Consider the following 17,089-nt stretch of genomic DNA (forward strand, 5'->3'; position numbering starts at 1 on the left):
ACTATAATGAGTGTATATGGTCCCAAAAAAGAAGAAAATTCATGTCTAAAGATCTGGCAAGGCTGGACTTCCATTTTCTAAATGGAAATTATCAGTGATCACTGCCCTCTTCAGTTTGGTCCTCCTATCATGCCCTATCACTCCCAGTGTAAAGGTGCACATTTTCTCTTGACCTACATTACTCACTCTTATTTCAGTATCTTACTTTTTAGTAAAAGTAATCAGGGGATTGATTCTCATAGGAAGTTTCCTCATCCACCTTTGGAGTCTAAATTTTGTTCCACTGTCTGTCTTGATGCAACACCACACTGTCTTTGTTGGAGGTTTATAAGAATAAATCTTGAAGTCAGATAGTGTAGTCTTCCAATTCTCATGTTTGTTTTTTTTTTTCAAACCATGCCTGTACTTAGTTATTTTAAACAACTACATTTATATATTTTACTCATGATACTGTGATTTGGAGTCTTACTGGAAGGACTGGAAGAGGTAAGAGCCTATAAGAGTATCCCAGGGTGTTTCCTAGGTGCCCTTTTTTGTTTCTATTGTTTCAAAACTTCTCCGTGTGTGGCCCATGTTTTCTCTCCACCATGATGACTCCCAGGTGGTCAGTCCAATTATACAGTAATTCAGACCTCCAAGAGTGAGTGTTCCTAGACAACAGAGCAAAAGACAAATGGTACTTTATGATCCAGTCTTGGAAGTCACACAGGAATGATTACTTCTACTCAAAGTCTATTATTTGAGGTGGCCAGAAACCTACTCAAATTATAATGAAAGTACTACTAAGACCTCACTCATGATGGAAGAAATGGTGAAGAATTGGGGGCCATGTTATAAAACTGCCATATAAGCCAACTAACAAAATAGCAGATGAATGGATGGAAGAAGAAATTGGGGAATGGATGAATAGAACTCTACCCAATGATAGATCCCACTCCTGTCAACAACAAAATTTCTTTAAATTCTCAGTACATTACACATAGCAAATGTCCAACAAATATTAACCTTTGCTCTAGGTATCCTCTTGTTAGACATGTTTCCAATAAGAAAGGGAAGAGAACCAGTGTCCATTTTTGAATCCTTCTCCAGCCATCTCCTAGCTCAGTTTCTAGGAGATGTATGACTTAGAGAATGGGGCACTGTTTTCATTCACTACAGTTCCTTGGTGAACTTGTTGGACCACATGGAAATCTCTGGGATCTGTGCATAAATTCATGCATAAAAAGGCTTAAATGAAATATATGAAGCTATTAATAGTGATTCTATCAAAATTGTGAGATAATATTGTACTGAGTCACATGAAAATATCGGCCACCAAGCCATTTGTTCGTAACCACCAAAGGACAATTTTAGATGTTTTAACCTCATAGGTGTTTTGGGTTTTTTTCCCCCCTGTAAATGTAGCGTTTTTCTGCATTCTTTCCAATAGGTGTGTATAACCTTCATAATTAGAAAAAAAAATTATATTCAAAGAGCAAAGACACCAGAGTACTTCAGAGAATGCATTATTTTTCTGATTGCACTGAAATGACGCATCTCCTCTGCAAGTACCAAAAACAACATAGCAGCCTTTACATATAAAAATATGCTCAAACATATTTATAAAACCTCAACCTAACAAGGAAAACTCATATTGAACTGGAGCAGGCTTACCTCATGAAATCAGGAGCCAGGTGTTACATTATAGCTCTATGAGTCCAAAGGTAGACATTGGACTTTATTCTGTTTCAAAAACACTAAAGCAAGCTTGTAGCTACAGGAAATATTTGCTAAGAAGGCAGCTGGGTTCTAGTATGGCACAGCTGGGCTGTTTCCTCTGGCTTATGTGGAGAATAATTCAGTGCCAAGGATGCGACAAGAAAAGTTCACCCAGGCCATTCCAGAGGGCATTTGCTGGCACATTTTCAAACAGACCAGTGGAGCTGGCCACCAGGCTTATGGGAATAGTGATGATACTGAAAGAAATTACCTACTTTCCTTAAGAAAATTCCTGGAAGGGGTATCATTAGCTAGCTGGGTTAGAATTTTTTAAAGTTCTTAAGGTATACTGCCAAATTGTTTCCTGGAAAAAGCTCATTATGAATTCTTGATAAAATGTTACCATCACTGCAGGTTTAAAGGTATAGAATTAGTTCCTTAAGAATTCTGCCTCTCTAGGTATGGACACCTACATTTGTGTCTTTAAGGAATTTCAGTTGTGATGTTCTTCTTGTGTATTTTGTAACTATTCTCTACTAGGGAGAAGGGTGAATTAAGCAAGCATTGTAGATTCCCTGTGATATACGACTCTGCTGTAAGTGTGCTCTAGCTTTCCTGCTGCTGCTGCCTGAGGGGGTAGCTGCTATTATGGTCCTGATTTTCAGCAGTATTTTATATCTTTGAACCATCCAAGTAAGTGAAGCTGAACTAGCCTGAGGTACAGCAGGGATTTGAACCCTGGTGTATAAACACTCATGTGTAGAGGCCAGCTATTGATTCTTTAGCCAAAACGAAGCAAAAATAAAAATCTTTACAGTCCAAAATATTGAAACTCTTGTATAACAATGTTGTCTTTTTTTTCCCCCCCTTCAAAATGTTTACAAAGCAGGTGGGAAAGTTGCCATCAACCAAAAATTTAAAAATCATTAAATAAATGTAAAGCTACCAAAACTCAGCCTTTCTAAATATATAAATAGCCTTTATTCTTTTATCACATTTAACCCTCATGTATGCAAAGCCATCTTAATATAACCTATATACATGTAAGAAATATATATTCCTTTTGCCATGGAAAATCTATTTAGCAAATACTTATGCCTTTCTTCAGTGAGAAAATCTATCTTAAAATTTAGGGATTACTTGCCTCTTTCTTTCATCCCCCTGATGCGTAGCCCATATATTAGGTAATCAACGTTAGATGGAGGGAAGGGAAAGAGAGGGAAGCTATTTCCATGTTGATTTTTTTCAGTAACTCCATGTCCTGTGAGGTTTGTTCCCCGTAGAGGTTTATTTTCTTCTCTCCATTGCTGATTGTCTTGCTCACTGCTCTGCAGAACCAATTCTGGGTTTTCCCAAGAGAAAATCACAACTGGGAAAAAGTTGCCCATAACATCTTTCTACCTTCAGTATGCAGCCCTCACTACACCCACCATGCTGCTCTCAGGAAGTGTGAAAATATATGCGAACTAGTAAGGCATCATCTCTTCTAGGGGTAGTTACACTTTAATATTAAGCCCTTGAATCTTGCCATTTGCGACGACATGGATGGAACTAGAGGGTATCATGATTAGCGAAATAAGTCAAGCAGAGAAAGACAACTATCATATGATCTCCCTGATATGAGGAAGTGGTGATGCAACATGGGGGGCTTGGGGGTAGGAAAAGAATAAATGAAACAAGATGGGATTGAGAGGGAGACAAACCATAAGTGACTCTTAATCTCACAAAACAAACTGAGGGTTGCTGGGGGGAGGGGGATTGGGAGAAGGGGAGTGGGGTTATGGACATTGGGGAGGGTATGTGCTATGGTGAGTGCTGTGAAGTGTGTAAACCTGGCGATTCACAGACCTGTACTCCTGGGGATAAAAATATATTATATGTTTATAAAAAATAAAAAATAAAAAAAAAATATTAAGTCCTTGAAGGCAGATAATGGCTCTGAGGATATGAAGAAAGGCCTCTATATTTACAATAGAGACTTTGAATAAATAGGAGAGAATAGTTCATGCAGAAGTCTTTCTGTCATCCTATAAAGCTATAAAACCTTACAGCTACATGCTACACTTTTGGTCAAGGATCTCCTGAATTAGCCCATCCACCACCGCAAGATAATAAAACACTCATCTGATAGATTATCCTGATAATTAGCTGGATGCAGTTAATGATTCTCTGGATGCAGTTAAAAACTACTGTTTTAACCATCAACATCCACTCAAATTCCATCTGTTTCATAAAGCCTTTTCTAATATCAGCATCCCCTCTAATCCAACTTCATAGGCAGAGTTAGATTTACTACTCTGTGCTCCCAAAACAACTTATATTGCAAAATTCACTTTGTAGGATTCATGATGCCATATTATAATTAATAGTGTTAGGTCTTTCACTCTTTAGACATAAACTTTAAGAATTGTCTTGCTAATCTAGTCGGTGCTCAATAAATGTTTGTTGAATGGATGGTTGGATGGATGGATAGATGGATGGATGGCTTAAAATAGGTTACCACCTGTTTTACCATTTTGTATAGCTGACCTCCTAAAGGACAAGGTCAATTGGGTAAAACTTGAACATAGATTTTCTAGAAAAGGAAAAACACTAAGTTAAGTGACATGATTTAAAGTTTGAACCAAAGTCTGAAAGATACATTTTTTTCCCTCAAACACGTTCTTTGCCCCCAAAAGTAGTCCTGGCATATTCCATCAGTAGGTATTCACAAATCTGGCAAGTTTGCATTTACAAGTCACACTTGGGTTATTTTTTCCTCCTATCACTATCTGATGGGATGAAAGGAGAAGCCATAGAAATCTCTGAAATGTCATAAACTATAAAAAGTCAGTTATAGTCTATGAGCTGGAGAAAACAATGTTGCTAGTTAGATGCAAGCCAGGAAACCATCAGGCACCCACAAGCAAACCAATTTAGGGGGAAAAAAAAATCATGAAACAATTTCTTCTCTCAGTTTGAGAACAGCACCTTTTCCAGGAGGTTTGTTATGTAACGTAGATCTGCTTTCACTTTCTGGGGGCTGGCCAAGACTGAAAAGGGAAGTGCCAGCCTAGGGAAAAGAAGACTGTTCTTTTGATGCTGCCAGCCATTACCAGATATGGGAGTGCAAAAAAAGCCAATTCTCCAAAGATTTATAGTTATGTCTAGCTTGTTGACTCAAGCAGTTTGGAAAATCTTCAGAGATATAGTTGATTTGAACTAACCTAGACTCCAAGTCTGTGGAGAGGGAAAAAGAAGCAGAAATAATATGTACATACTCTTAGAGTCAAATCCTTTTGGCCCCAAATTTACATATCTTTTTAAGTTAAAAAAAAATGCTCTAACCAACACATACAGTACTGTGTAAGATATGATAGTCTATTCTATTGAATATACATGTATATGATTATTGTCCAATTATTTCTCTGGGTTTACATGGCAAAAACTATGGTAGGCAGTGAAATAGGAAAATACTGTGCTTTTAAACAAGTTAAAAAGAATATTGAGTCCCCCAAATTGGAAAATCCTTGAAAAAAGTTACAGAGGACCCTTGACACTATAATTTCATTTTCACTATACTCTCAGAACTTATATTATATCATCCTTGCAGGGGTATGAAATTCTATAGGAAATCCTCATTACAAAGTCAAAGAAATATTAGCTCAGCTGTTAAAAAAAAAAAACAATAAAACAAATATTTTTGGAATATCTTCCACGTGTCAGGCCCTTTTCTAGGTTTTAGTGATAGGCTGTTGAGTAAACTAGGTCCCTACCCAAGGTCTTTACTTATGTTCCATGATGAGAAGAGGCACTAAACAAAGAAGCAAATATCATGATGCTGGCAGATTTAAAAGACGTTGTACCAAAGAAACTACAAAAGGAGGATTGAGGTGGTACAGAGGGTTATAGGTGCAAGCTATTATCTCAAAGAGACAGATACCCAGAAAAATCTCTTTTGCTTTAAGATGATCAAAGCCATCAGTGACACAGGCTTTAAGATGAAATTTTAACCCCTTAACATTCATTCAGAAATCTGTATTTCAGAGTTTGTTCTTTGTCGTAAGTTTTGGGGGTGGAGGAAGTCACTGTAGAGATAGGTGAGTCCAGCAGGACACCAAAGAGATGGGATAGCATATATTTTTTATTCCATGTTTGGATTAGTGAACACATTTGGAGAACACCTGTGCTGACTGGGTGCATAAGTCAATTAGATACGTGAAAACCTTTAAATGATTTTAGTAGTAACTTCAGAGAATGATGGAAAGAGTGCAGTTGCCTATGAAACACTGCTGTGATTTTAATACCTTTACTAAGGAAGCAAGTGGTTTTTGCAATGCCCAGAATACCATAGTTATGATAAATAATGAAACTAGTGTTTCTTTCAATAATCTGTGATTGTTTGGGGCCAGATTAAAGACACACTTCATCCACGATTAGCCCTGGCAATCTAAAGAACTCTACCACATGATTTGTATGTGCTGTGGTCTTTCATGGACTCTTACAACTTAAGACCTTGATGGGACATTTAATTGATTCCAGTTAGCCAATGCAACTTTCCAGATCTAAATTGTCAGTGTCTTGCACTTCTAGTTAAGATAATCATCAAATATATCCTCTAAGGGTTTTTCAGTGTTATGTATGACCTGGCCTCACGTGTCATGGAACATAATATAGGTGTGAACTCTATTGTATTTATTATTTCTGTAAATTATCTGCACAGACATTTACTATAATAAAACACTGTGCTCACATAATTCCCATGTTGTATAGATTAGTCACCCTTGTGCTGACTTCTCAAATTTTTGTTGGTTACGTTCCAGACTACAGTTGGATTCTTAGAAGAAATTTAAGTCAAGTCCATGAAGGCTGTTCATTAAACAAACAAGCAAAAAGCTTATTTTACTTATGTAGGTAAGAAATATGTACACATTAAAAACAAAACAAAAAACAAATGATGCCTCTCACAAACGCAGTTGTACATCATAAGGCAAATGGTGGGGAATAATTCCAGTTGGTTGGTTGGGTAAAATCATTAGTATTTCTCTCATTGACTCATTTCACTTATTGTGGAAGTTAAGAAAGAAAACAGATGAACATACAGGAGGAAGAGAAAGAGAGAGAGGGAAACAAATTATGAGAGACTCTTAACTATGGAGAACAAACTGAGAGTTGATGGAGGGAGATGGGTTGGGAATGGGATAGATGGATGATGGGCATTAAGGAGGGCACTGGTTATGATAAGAAGTGGGTGTTATTAGTAAATGATGAACCAGTGAATTCTACTCCAGAAACCAATATTGAACTGTATGTCAATGAACTAGAACTTAAATTAAAAAAAAAAAAAAAGAGAGAGAGAAAGAGAGAAAAGAAATCATTAGTATTTGGTTTGGATATATATTCTACGATTTTTCTTACTGATATTGCTCCATACCCTGACCAAGGAAACTGTGATAGATGGCTGAAATGAGAGAAGGCAGTTGTGGCAAGTCAGACTGCACACTTTTTAGTGAAAGCAAAACTAACAGGAAATTTAAATGACCTTTAGTGAATTGAAATCTAGAGCTACATCTAAATATGCATCACCCCCTCACCGTGGCCTCCCCTGAACAGTCATTGAGGACAGGATCCTAGGTAGTAGTTGAATTTGAGACCCTCAAAAAATTAAAGGCAAAGCAGATTATTAATTGGTTGACTCAAGAGTAATTCTTTTAAATGTATATGGGAATTCAAAAAGCATTCAACCCCAACACAACCCCTAAATCCTCTTTCAACCTCTTTTGTTTAGAAAGTTTCCAATGGTCTTCAATCTCTCTAACTGGTCATACAGAACAATTAATTATGAGTGCAGTTGTAAAATCATGTACATTCCCAATTAGGAGAGAGGTAGTCTGTGTTTTGTACTGATATCTAGAACTTCCACACTTCATTGTTGTTGTTAGCTTTTTTTAAAAAGATTTAATTATTAATTTGGGAGAGAGAGAGAGAGAACATGACTGGGGAGGAGTGGGGGCAAAGTGGGAGAGTCTTAAGCAGACTTTGAGCTAAGCATGAAGCCTGACATGGGGCTCGATCTCACAACCCTGAAATCAGAACTCGAGCCAAAGAGTCTGACACTTAAACAACTGTACCACCCAAGTGCCGGAACCTCATTGTTTTTACTTATGGTGTCATGATGATGATGACCATGATGATAATGTTTTAATAATTACTTCCTACAAATTAAACAGTTTTACATTTTGATGAATAATTTATTCCTTTATTAATCTGCTCTAGGTCATAAATACTTGAATGTGTACATGACAATTCAAAATGCTACTAAAATCTGTACTTTTTAGTGATTTAAAAATTGTGCAATTGAACACATTTGCTCCTTTTCAAACTAATTTTAAGCTCAATTTCTAAATGAAAAGAGTTTCAGGAAGTTTAATATAAGGTGTATGGAAAAGGAACATACACCTAGGATAGTAAGATATTTTAGCTCTCCTCATTGCTGCCTTTCTGTGCAGGTGCATAGAGCATTGGAAATACCATAAGACACTCTGCTTTGTCATGCACAGAGTTCAATAGAGACCTCTGACTTGTGTGCATGCATGATTTATACACAAACCATATCATAGGAAGAGCTACCAGAACTAGATGGGTTTAAGATCCCTGAGACATCACCATTCTTCCCTGCTTATGTCACCCAGACTAGAAGCATCTTTTTTCTCTTCTATTTTCTCCTAGTCTGATGCTCCCTCAGATCATACCAAGTCCTTTCCCAGTACCATAACCTTATTCTGGATGCAGAGCTAACAATACCTCTATTTCTGTTGCCCTACATTGAGGTTATTCATAGTTTTTCCTCTATTATAAATAGCACCACACTGAATAACTTTGCACATAAACTATCCTACGTGGTTCACTTTAAAAGAACCTTACATAAAACTAATGTTTGCTGTTTCAAACCCAAAAGGTATACCTATTAGACATGTGTTACTCATGTAAAATAGAAAAGGAAAACATGGAAAATATTTGTCTTCTCTCAGTTACTTACTGTTTGCCTCCCTCTTTTAATTTTAAGCTCCTTGAGGGCAAGGATTATGCCTTGGAAATTTTGTATTTCCTGTGAGTCCAGAATTATTCCCTCCATAATATTCAGTAAAAGTTTGCAGTCTTGAACTGAATATGAAATGGCTTTGAATAGTCAGCAAACCAACACCTGTTTTTGCCTCCATAAGCTACAACGCTTGTGAAGATTTTCCTGGTTCTTTTTACACACAGCATCTGCTGCCAACAGGTGATGCATTCTGGGGAGAAGAGCCTTGCTAGAGGGATTTTCCTTTACTAAAGTCCTCTTTCCAGATGTTTCTTCCCTGTAGTATATCCTGAATTCTGAGGCCCTGGGAGGCAATTGCCATCACTGAGATGACATGTCACACCTGGAATTTGACACTCTTCCCCCACCACACATTTTCCCAAAGTCAAATGTCAAATCTGAGTTTATTGCTAAGGGACTTGGTTGTTTCTCTGCGAAGCCAAATAGTGTGCTTAATATTAGTTTACCACTCATGTTTACCACTTTAAATGTAAGATCAGAATGAATTAGCAAAATAATATAGAAGGTAGAATTCATGGCCTTATGGCACTCCATCATTTTTCTTAAAAATATATACCACTATCTAAAGTTGAATTAGTTATATGTTTGGAATATGTAAATTAGACTGATCTTTGTGTACTGTCTTCTGTATGAAGAAGGAAAGTATTAAATAACTTTTTATAAATAGTGGCAATTGGTATGTATGTAATTATATGTGTGTGTATGTACATATGTACACATGTATATCATAATTCACTATTTCAAACATGTACCTACATCCACATATCCAGGTAATAGTCTTGTTTGATGTAAGTTGATTGTTATTAACTTTCCTATTCACCAATGAGTCATACACACTTTACTGTCCTCAGGATATCGTAATGTCTTTATTTCTGTTCTGTTTCAGTTAAGCTAAAAAGAGTCTTCTACTTGTAATGGTCATTATTTTATTTTATTTCATTTTACTTTACTTTATTTATTTATTTAACCTGGGAACGGCTCACTGAAGAGTTTAATAATAATATGTTTTAAATGCCAGTTAGAGAATGTCATTTAGAAACAGAATGGTATATTACTTAAAAATAAGCATTTTTTTTCCAGTCCTAGCCACAGTTGCATATAATTGAAAACTTTATATTTACAATCAAATAAATCTAGGGTTTTTTTGTTGCAAAATTTTGGTTTCTCCAAAAAATCAAAGATGATATTCAAAGTATAGATGATTTAATTTATCCTTCTAACAAACTGTAATTACCTTTTTAAAAATAACTGTGAATGTGTATCTCTCGCATATGGGAAGCCCAAGAATGGAATAATTTTTAAAAATCTGGTAAGGGGGCACCTGGGTGGCTCAGTGGGTTAAAACGCTGCCTTCGGCTCGGGTCATGATCTCGGGGTCCTGGGAACGAGTCCCGCATCGGGCTCTCTGCTCAGCGGGGAGCCTACCTCCCTCTATCTCTCTCTGCCTGCTTGTCTGCTGTGATCTCTCTCTGTCAAATAAATAGATAAAATCTTAAAAAAACATATGGTAAAAGGCATATTTCTTTAAGTATTATCATGATATCTAATTGCATTTATTAGTTTCAGTCTGAAACTTCAACATACTATCATTTGTATAGAGTAAACTTATGGCACGGGCCAGTCTTACATACCAACAAACTGATGAAGTGATGAAAACATGGGAAAAAGACAGTAGTGAAATTAAATTAAAAAACCATATATGCATTTTAAGGCATCTAATAATAACAGCTAATACTGATGCTAAGTTCTTTAAAACATCCTGGCTGGCTTATTTAAACCTCACAACAGCTATATGGGGTTGCGGTTGCAGTTTTTTCCAGCTTTCAGATGGAGACAGTGAGCCTGAGATGTAATATGTACCTTACTCTGGATATCACAGCTAGTGGAGAACCCAGGATTTCAAAAATGATTTGAGGATGAAGCAAGACCATTTGATATTTGAGGGAATATGGACATTTCAATTGGAGTTCATTTAGAGATATTCCTATCCAGCATTCCCAAAGTGCATTCCATGGTCACTAGTTTTATCAAATGCTCTTGAATAAAAGCATCCCTATTCTAGTACATCAGGAAGGAAAAAAGCAAACAAACAAACAAAAAAAAACACCACATAAACTTTTCCCCTTCACTCTAGGAGATTTATAGTAAGCATAACAAAGTTTCTAAGAAATCCCAGAGTGAAGAGATCTGTGTTCACCAGTGGTTTCCAGCCATCACTGACAAGAAAACTCTTTAATGAGGACACCTTTCAAACCCTTAGAAAATGAATCTCTTCAAATAGAAATAGTTAGAAAGTTCAGCCCTATTATCTGGCAGTTAGAAAACTGAGGTCACAAGTACCATTGTAACCCTGAAATCGTATCTCCTAATCCTACACGTTTGACCTCACTCAGCAATTAAAACAGTATGTAGGCAAAACTATTTTACATTTCTTCCAGATTTCCATTTTCATTACATCTTCTCCACAAGGAAACCATCATTATAGTGAAGATATATAGATGGAACAGACAGAGGCTACATTCTAGTTGACTTAACACAAAGCATGCACAATAAAATTTTAATCTAAGTAAATAATTCAGATTTTTTGTTATTAAACATTCCATTTATTTTGAAGCATTTAAATCTAAAAATTAGAGAAAAATAAAGCCAACAGAAAACTCTAGAAGAGTCCTGAGGATCTCAAGAATCTCCTTTGAGAGTTGACCATGCGCCAAAAGTGCGGTTCACCACCACAGCCTTATTGTATAATATCATGGAGTTGATCATATGTAGTTCAACAGAATTTTTAATGTATTTTTCTTACCACTACATGTTTTGTCATTTCAGTTCCTCCAAAGATATATGACATCTCAAGTGATATGACCATCAATGAAGGAACCAATGTCACCCTGACTTGCTTGGCCACCGGAAAACCAGAGCCTTCCATTTCTTGGCGGCACATCTCCCCATCAGGTAAAGCAGAAATATATCAGTGTTGCTTGTGCTGTTGTTCAGTATTCTCTTGTAACCTCACTTGTTCAGAACCTAAGAGTCTACTTATATTTTTTACATCTTTTTCATAAGGTAAGCAGAGTGCATATTTTTATATTTAGTCTTTATACCTGAAGGCACAGTAGTTCACAGAAGTTAAATAAATGAACAGTTTCTGTCAGAGCCCAGAATAGAATCTATGTCTCTTGATTCTTAGTCAAGGTTATTTTCATTTTAGTATACTGGATAATCACAAATCAATAGACAAAAAGCTCAAATGGAAATATCACAAGAGAAATATCTTCATTTAAATGTGTAAGGCTTTTATTCAATCGTCATTCACATGTTAATAGGCCAGCATGAACTGCTAAGGTAATCAAGAGAGAATGAAATTATACAAATTACGAGGTTGCTAGGTCTAATTTCAAAATGCAGTGCAGAATCAGGGATTTGGCAGTTAGAATTAAATTTTAACTGATGAGGGACCTAAGAACCCAAGACTTTAAGTAACTTGTACAAGATCACATAGCTAGGTGAAACTAAGGGATATAACATTTTTAAGGGTTTCTGGTAACTTCTGCTACAGTGCACATGTTCCTAAAGAGATTACAACAACTTTAGGAAGTTGGGGATAATCATCATCAAAACAAGATTTTTCACAGCCACTCTTCACAGAATCACCAATTTGTGTCAAGTTTAAATATTTGAACTATCAAGCTTTGAGTTGTACCCTGGAAGTAACGTGGTACTTTTAACGAGTAAGATCCCACCATGTTAACGAGTAAAATCCCACTCAATTTCCGGTGAGTGAAATTTGATTTTATTTGTTTTATAGTTTTGGTGGAAATAGCTCTATCAAGGCTAGTGTGATGAAATTGCTTTTAAAGAAATCAGAAAGGCACCCTTTATAGAGGTGTCAGAAGAATACAATTGCCACATCCTTTTTATCTGCTAATGCTTACTTTAATATCACTTATCCTTAAGTGTCTTTCAGTTTCCTCATTTATGCCGGAGGTCTAATGAAACTTACATCACATGCTAAGTATTACTATTAATGTGAGGAAAAAATCAATATAACAGCAGTATACACATATAATATGCATTATGGCCCCTATAATATTACTGAAGAATGAGTGTGCTCTTGACTGCCAACACTCCTCTCCTTAAAGCAGCTACAGAATCATAAAACCAGTATATGAGTACTGAATGAGGGGCAGCACTCTCCGTGGGGTCTAAGTGAGACAAGGACTAGCAGTTAGGATGCATCTGCTTTTATCTCAAGGTCCTTATCCCTCAGTTCAGCCAATCCCTCCGCAAATCTCATCGCCTCAGTTACCCTCACCTCGTTGTCTACTTTCCAAAAATTGAATAATAAAAATCCCTAGCTATTGTGAGACTCAAGGAAGATAAGAAGCATAAATGTGCTTTAAAAAGTATAAGGTGATATGCAAATGGATGGCTGATTCTTAATCATCTTTTCAGGGATTTAAATCTGATATGGCAATATAATTTTTGTAAGAATGAAGCACATAATCTCCATCTTCATATAATTTAAGATTAATATTTTGGACTGAGCTCTCCTGCTTTGCAGTTCTTGTTATTATGCATATTCTTCTTTTTTAAGTGCTTGGATACATTTTGGTTTAATTAAATAGCGTGAATGTTGGTTAGTGAAGTTATTAGAATAATGATAATGGATAACATCATGAAGCTGAAAGAAGACAGATTGGGTTTATAAGTTAAACTGTGCATGGATTTATTTTTCTGATCCTGCCATACAGAGCAAATGAGTAAAATTAGCATAAATATTAACTGTTATCCAATGAATAGCTAGACATGGCTGATATATTTATAAATGCTTCCAATAATTTCAAATTATCATTTGTTAATGATCTGTATTCAAATGCATAGCACCATGGAGTTTCTGCTTTAAGTAACATGTCTGATAATTCTATTAAATTTCTTCGACTTACATGTTTATATTTGAAAGCCAAATTATAAATGTCATCGATCTGTCTATATTTTACCCAAAAAATCGACATTTTGCATACTCTCATCTTTTGCTATATCACAAAAGAAAATGTGTCTCAAAAGCATGTTCACCATATGAACGAACAGCGGAGAGTGTTAAAAACAGAACCAGATAGACTCCCTGTCAATACTAGAAATAATGGCTAGTTTTTGTACATGTGTGACTTGTTTAGATTGTTTTTTAACCTGTACTTTTATGAATTCTTACTGGCTCATTCATGGTCTATATCAGTTTTAAAACTCACTAAAAAAATGCCTGGCCACCAGATGATAGCCCCCCAGAGCTTCTCCGTAATCCACAAAAGAAAAAAAAAAAAAAAAGGTTGTGAGTTCAAGCACACCACCCCTATGGCTGAACCACCTGAAGGTGCCATTCTACTTGCTGGTTCAAACAGTTCAGGATACTTCGGGCAAAACCCCTTCCTGGAGAAGTTTCTGGATATGTGAGCTTCCTTAGAGTTTATGTATGCTGATAAATTCTTTCTGAATTTTCTATTCTGTATGTAGGAATTAAATGCACATTCATCCAAAAATTGTCAGAGAAATAATACCAGCTCATCCCTACATCCTTTACTTAGTTGTATCCATTGTTTTCCCATTGGCTTCAACATTTGCTGTGTGTAGAGTATATAAATGTGGAAATTTATTTATTGTTTTCATGGAATCATTTGAGAACAATCTGCATAGATTGTGCCCTTTTCTTCCTAGTCTTGTCAGTGTGCATTTCTGAAAAATAAGGAATAAGGACATTTTTTTATATATAACCGCAGTGCTGTTTTCAGCTTGTTTACATTTAACATAGGTATCATACTTTTGTCCCATTACTATTTGTATTCAAATTTTATCAATTGATGAAATAGTGTCCTTTATAGTGTTTTGTTTTGCTTTTTTCCCCTCTCATACAAAATCCAAGTATCATATATGGTTGTCACATCACTTTTCTCCTTTACTTCTTTATTCTGGGGTCGAATTCCCTGGTCTGTCTTTGTCATTTCCAAACACATATTTTTCAACAATGCATATGCCACCTCACTTTTTTAATAGAATAATACTCGTTTTGGGCTTGACTCACGTTTCCTCATGATTAGGTTTTAGTTATGTCCATCTGGGTCTAGATAAGTAAAGTTGTAGACTTCTCAGGGAGTGATATCCAGAGGCAGAGGATATCCACCTGTCCCTTATTTGAGATGTTAATCTTGATTACCTAATCAAGGTGTCTGATTTCTGCATTGTATAGTTCCTTTTGTTTTTTCCTTCCCTGTGCTGCCAATAAGCAATAGGGAGAGATTTTACAAAACATTAAATGCAAATGTCTGTTACTTGTTAACCTTCTTCCCTAAGATTTTGCATTATCAGTGATTCTTTGGTGAACTGATCTTTACTGTGATGATTTACAAAGTGAGGATTTTTCTAGCTGGAGCAATCCTACTTTTCACCAGTTAGCATTGGCATTCTGCTGTAAGTAAGAACCTCACTTCCCCTCTTTCTTTTTTCTTTTCTCCCTCCCTCCCTTTCTTTCTTCCTTCCTCCCTCCGCCTTTCTTTGTTTCTTTGTTCCTTTCTTTCTCTTTCTTTCTCTCTCTCCTTCCTCTCTTTCTTCTTCCTTCCTTCCTTCTTTCCTCCCTGGCTCCCTTCCTCCCTTTTTCTCTCTATTTATAATGGCAAAAGCTCACAGATTCCCATCTTTTTAAAACTGTTTATAATTCATTACTGTCCTTAATTATTTTGATGCTTGAATTGTTCTTTATTTGGTGAGTGGAAGTTACTTCATTCTGATTCCTGTGTCCTTGTGATATGATCCCATCATTTGTTGTTGTTGTTGTTTCTTGGTTTTGGTTTTTTTTTGTTTGTTTGTTTGGGTTTTTTGTTTTTGTTTTTGTTTTTTGTTTTTAGCACTTTCTTACCTTCTGGCATGACAAAATATACTAGCTTTGTCTTGTATTTTAGCTGCCCTATCTCTGCAATCAACCATTTTACATTAGTTCAGTGACTGGATACTGCTTACTTGGGGTTGTGACAGTTATACCTTGGTTTAAAAAATGTAACTCTGTTGATCTACTTTATGGTAAAATTATCAGAAACTCAGACATCTAGACTACTTTCTATGAGATTCTATTAACTAAAAGAAATTAAATAACTTTAGTGCAAAGGATTAATCCTATTTTGTTTGGTTTTATCTAACAGCAATCCTGGAATAGGGTCTGGGACCTGACGTGCATACAGAGGGGAGGGTGATTACAGAATTAGTAGTAAAATCGTATTTATTTCAAGCAAAACGTAAGGAGGCAATTGTTCTGTCGTGAGAGATTTAGATAGGTTCATACATCTTTATTTATAGGAGATACTACTGCTTTACCTAATCTATGGCTAATTTCTTATATACTTAGAAAATTTTCAAGGTTTTCTCAAAATTCATATTATAAGGTATATGATTCCCTTCATTCCTGCTGGTAATTTCTTAGGCATTAGATGGCTAATTAGATAGCCATTAGATGGCTATCTCTCTGTCAAATAAATAAAATATAATCTCCTCCTCCTCCTCCTCCTCCTCTCCCTCTCCCCCCTCCTCCCCTTCTCCCCCCTCCTCCCCCTCCTTTTTTCTTCTTCTTCTTTTTTTTTTAAGATTTTATTTATTTATTTGACAGGGAGAGAAACAGCTCAGTCCCAGACCCTGAGATCATGACCTGAGCCAGAGCCAAAGGCAGAGACTTATCGACTGAGCACCCAGAGGTCCCTGGGTGCTTCTTCTTCTGTAGGTGCCTAGTACCTGTGCCATCACTTTGTGTGGAACTAATTCTCTAAATTGTAGTCCTTGGTCTTTTGCCTATGGCTTCAGGGAACAGGGAATTCCTTCTGCCTAGAAACTATTCATCTTTGTAACTCTTGGCTTAGCATAGGGCCTAATACAAAGTAAGGACTCACAAATATTGCAGAGTTAATAGATGCTGCCATCTGTCTTTGCTTCCCACATAGCCTCTTAGCACTAGAAATTAAAATTTAACAGGTTATGACACAAGGAAGTATTTCCTTTCTCATATCCCCCAACTCCTACCCTTTAATATAAAGACACACATACCCCTAAATATAAATCAGCCCTTTATTTTCCTTCTAGTTTCAATATGGCTGCACCTTTGTGATATTGCAATTCACCATAATAGATATATATTTGGTCTTTGTCCCACTTCTTGCATGAGCTCCTAAAACCCTTGGAAATTTCCATGATGAAACCCCTAAAGGTACATTTTGTAATGTTAATGAGGTAACTTTGGAAACACACAAAAGGATGGGACAGGGATCACCAGGAGAACCA

General features: G+C 36.2%; 1 protein-coding gene across 1 annotated transcript in view; it reads left to right on the forward strand.

The window, feature by feature from the left end:
* The window catches only part of NEGR1 (neuronal growth regulator 1), an 851,338-nt gene that overhangs the window by 483,170 nt on the left and 351,079 nt on the right, over positions 1-17,089 (forward strand). The window contains exon 3 of the mRNA XM_032361613.1: positions 11,606-11,731. Within this exon, the coding sequence (XP_032217504.1) occupies positions 11,606-11,731 (126 nt within the window). The remainder of the gene's footprint in view (positions 1-11,605; positions 11,732-17,089) is intronic.

This window comes from Mustela erminea, chromosome 10 (genome assembly GCF_009829155.1).
Source record: "Mustela erminea isolate mMusErm1 chromosome 10, mMusErm1.Pri, whole genome shotgun sequence".
Classification (NCBI taxonomy): Eukaryota; Metazoa; Chordata; class Mammalia; order Carnivora; family Mustelidae; genus Mustela; species Mustela erminea.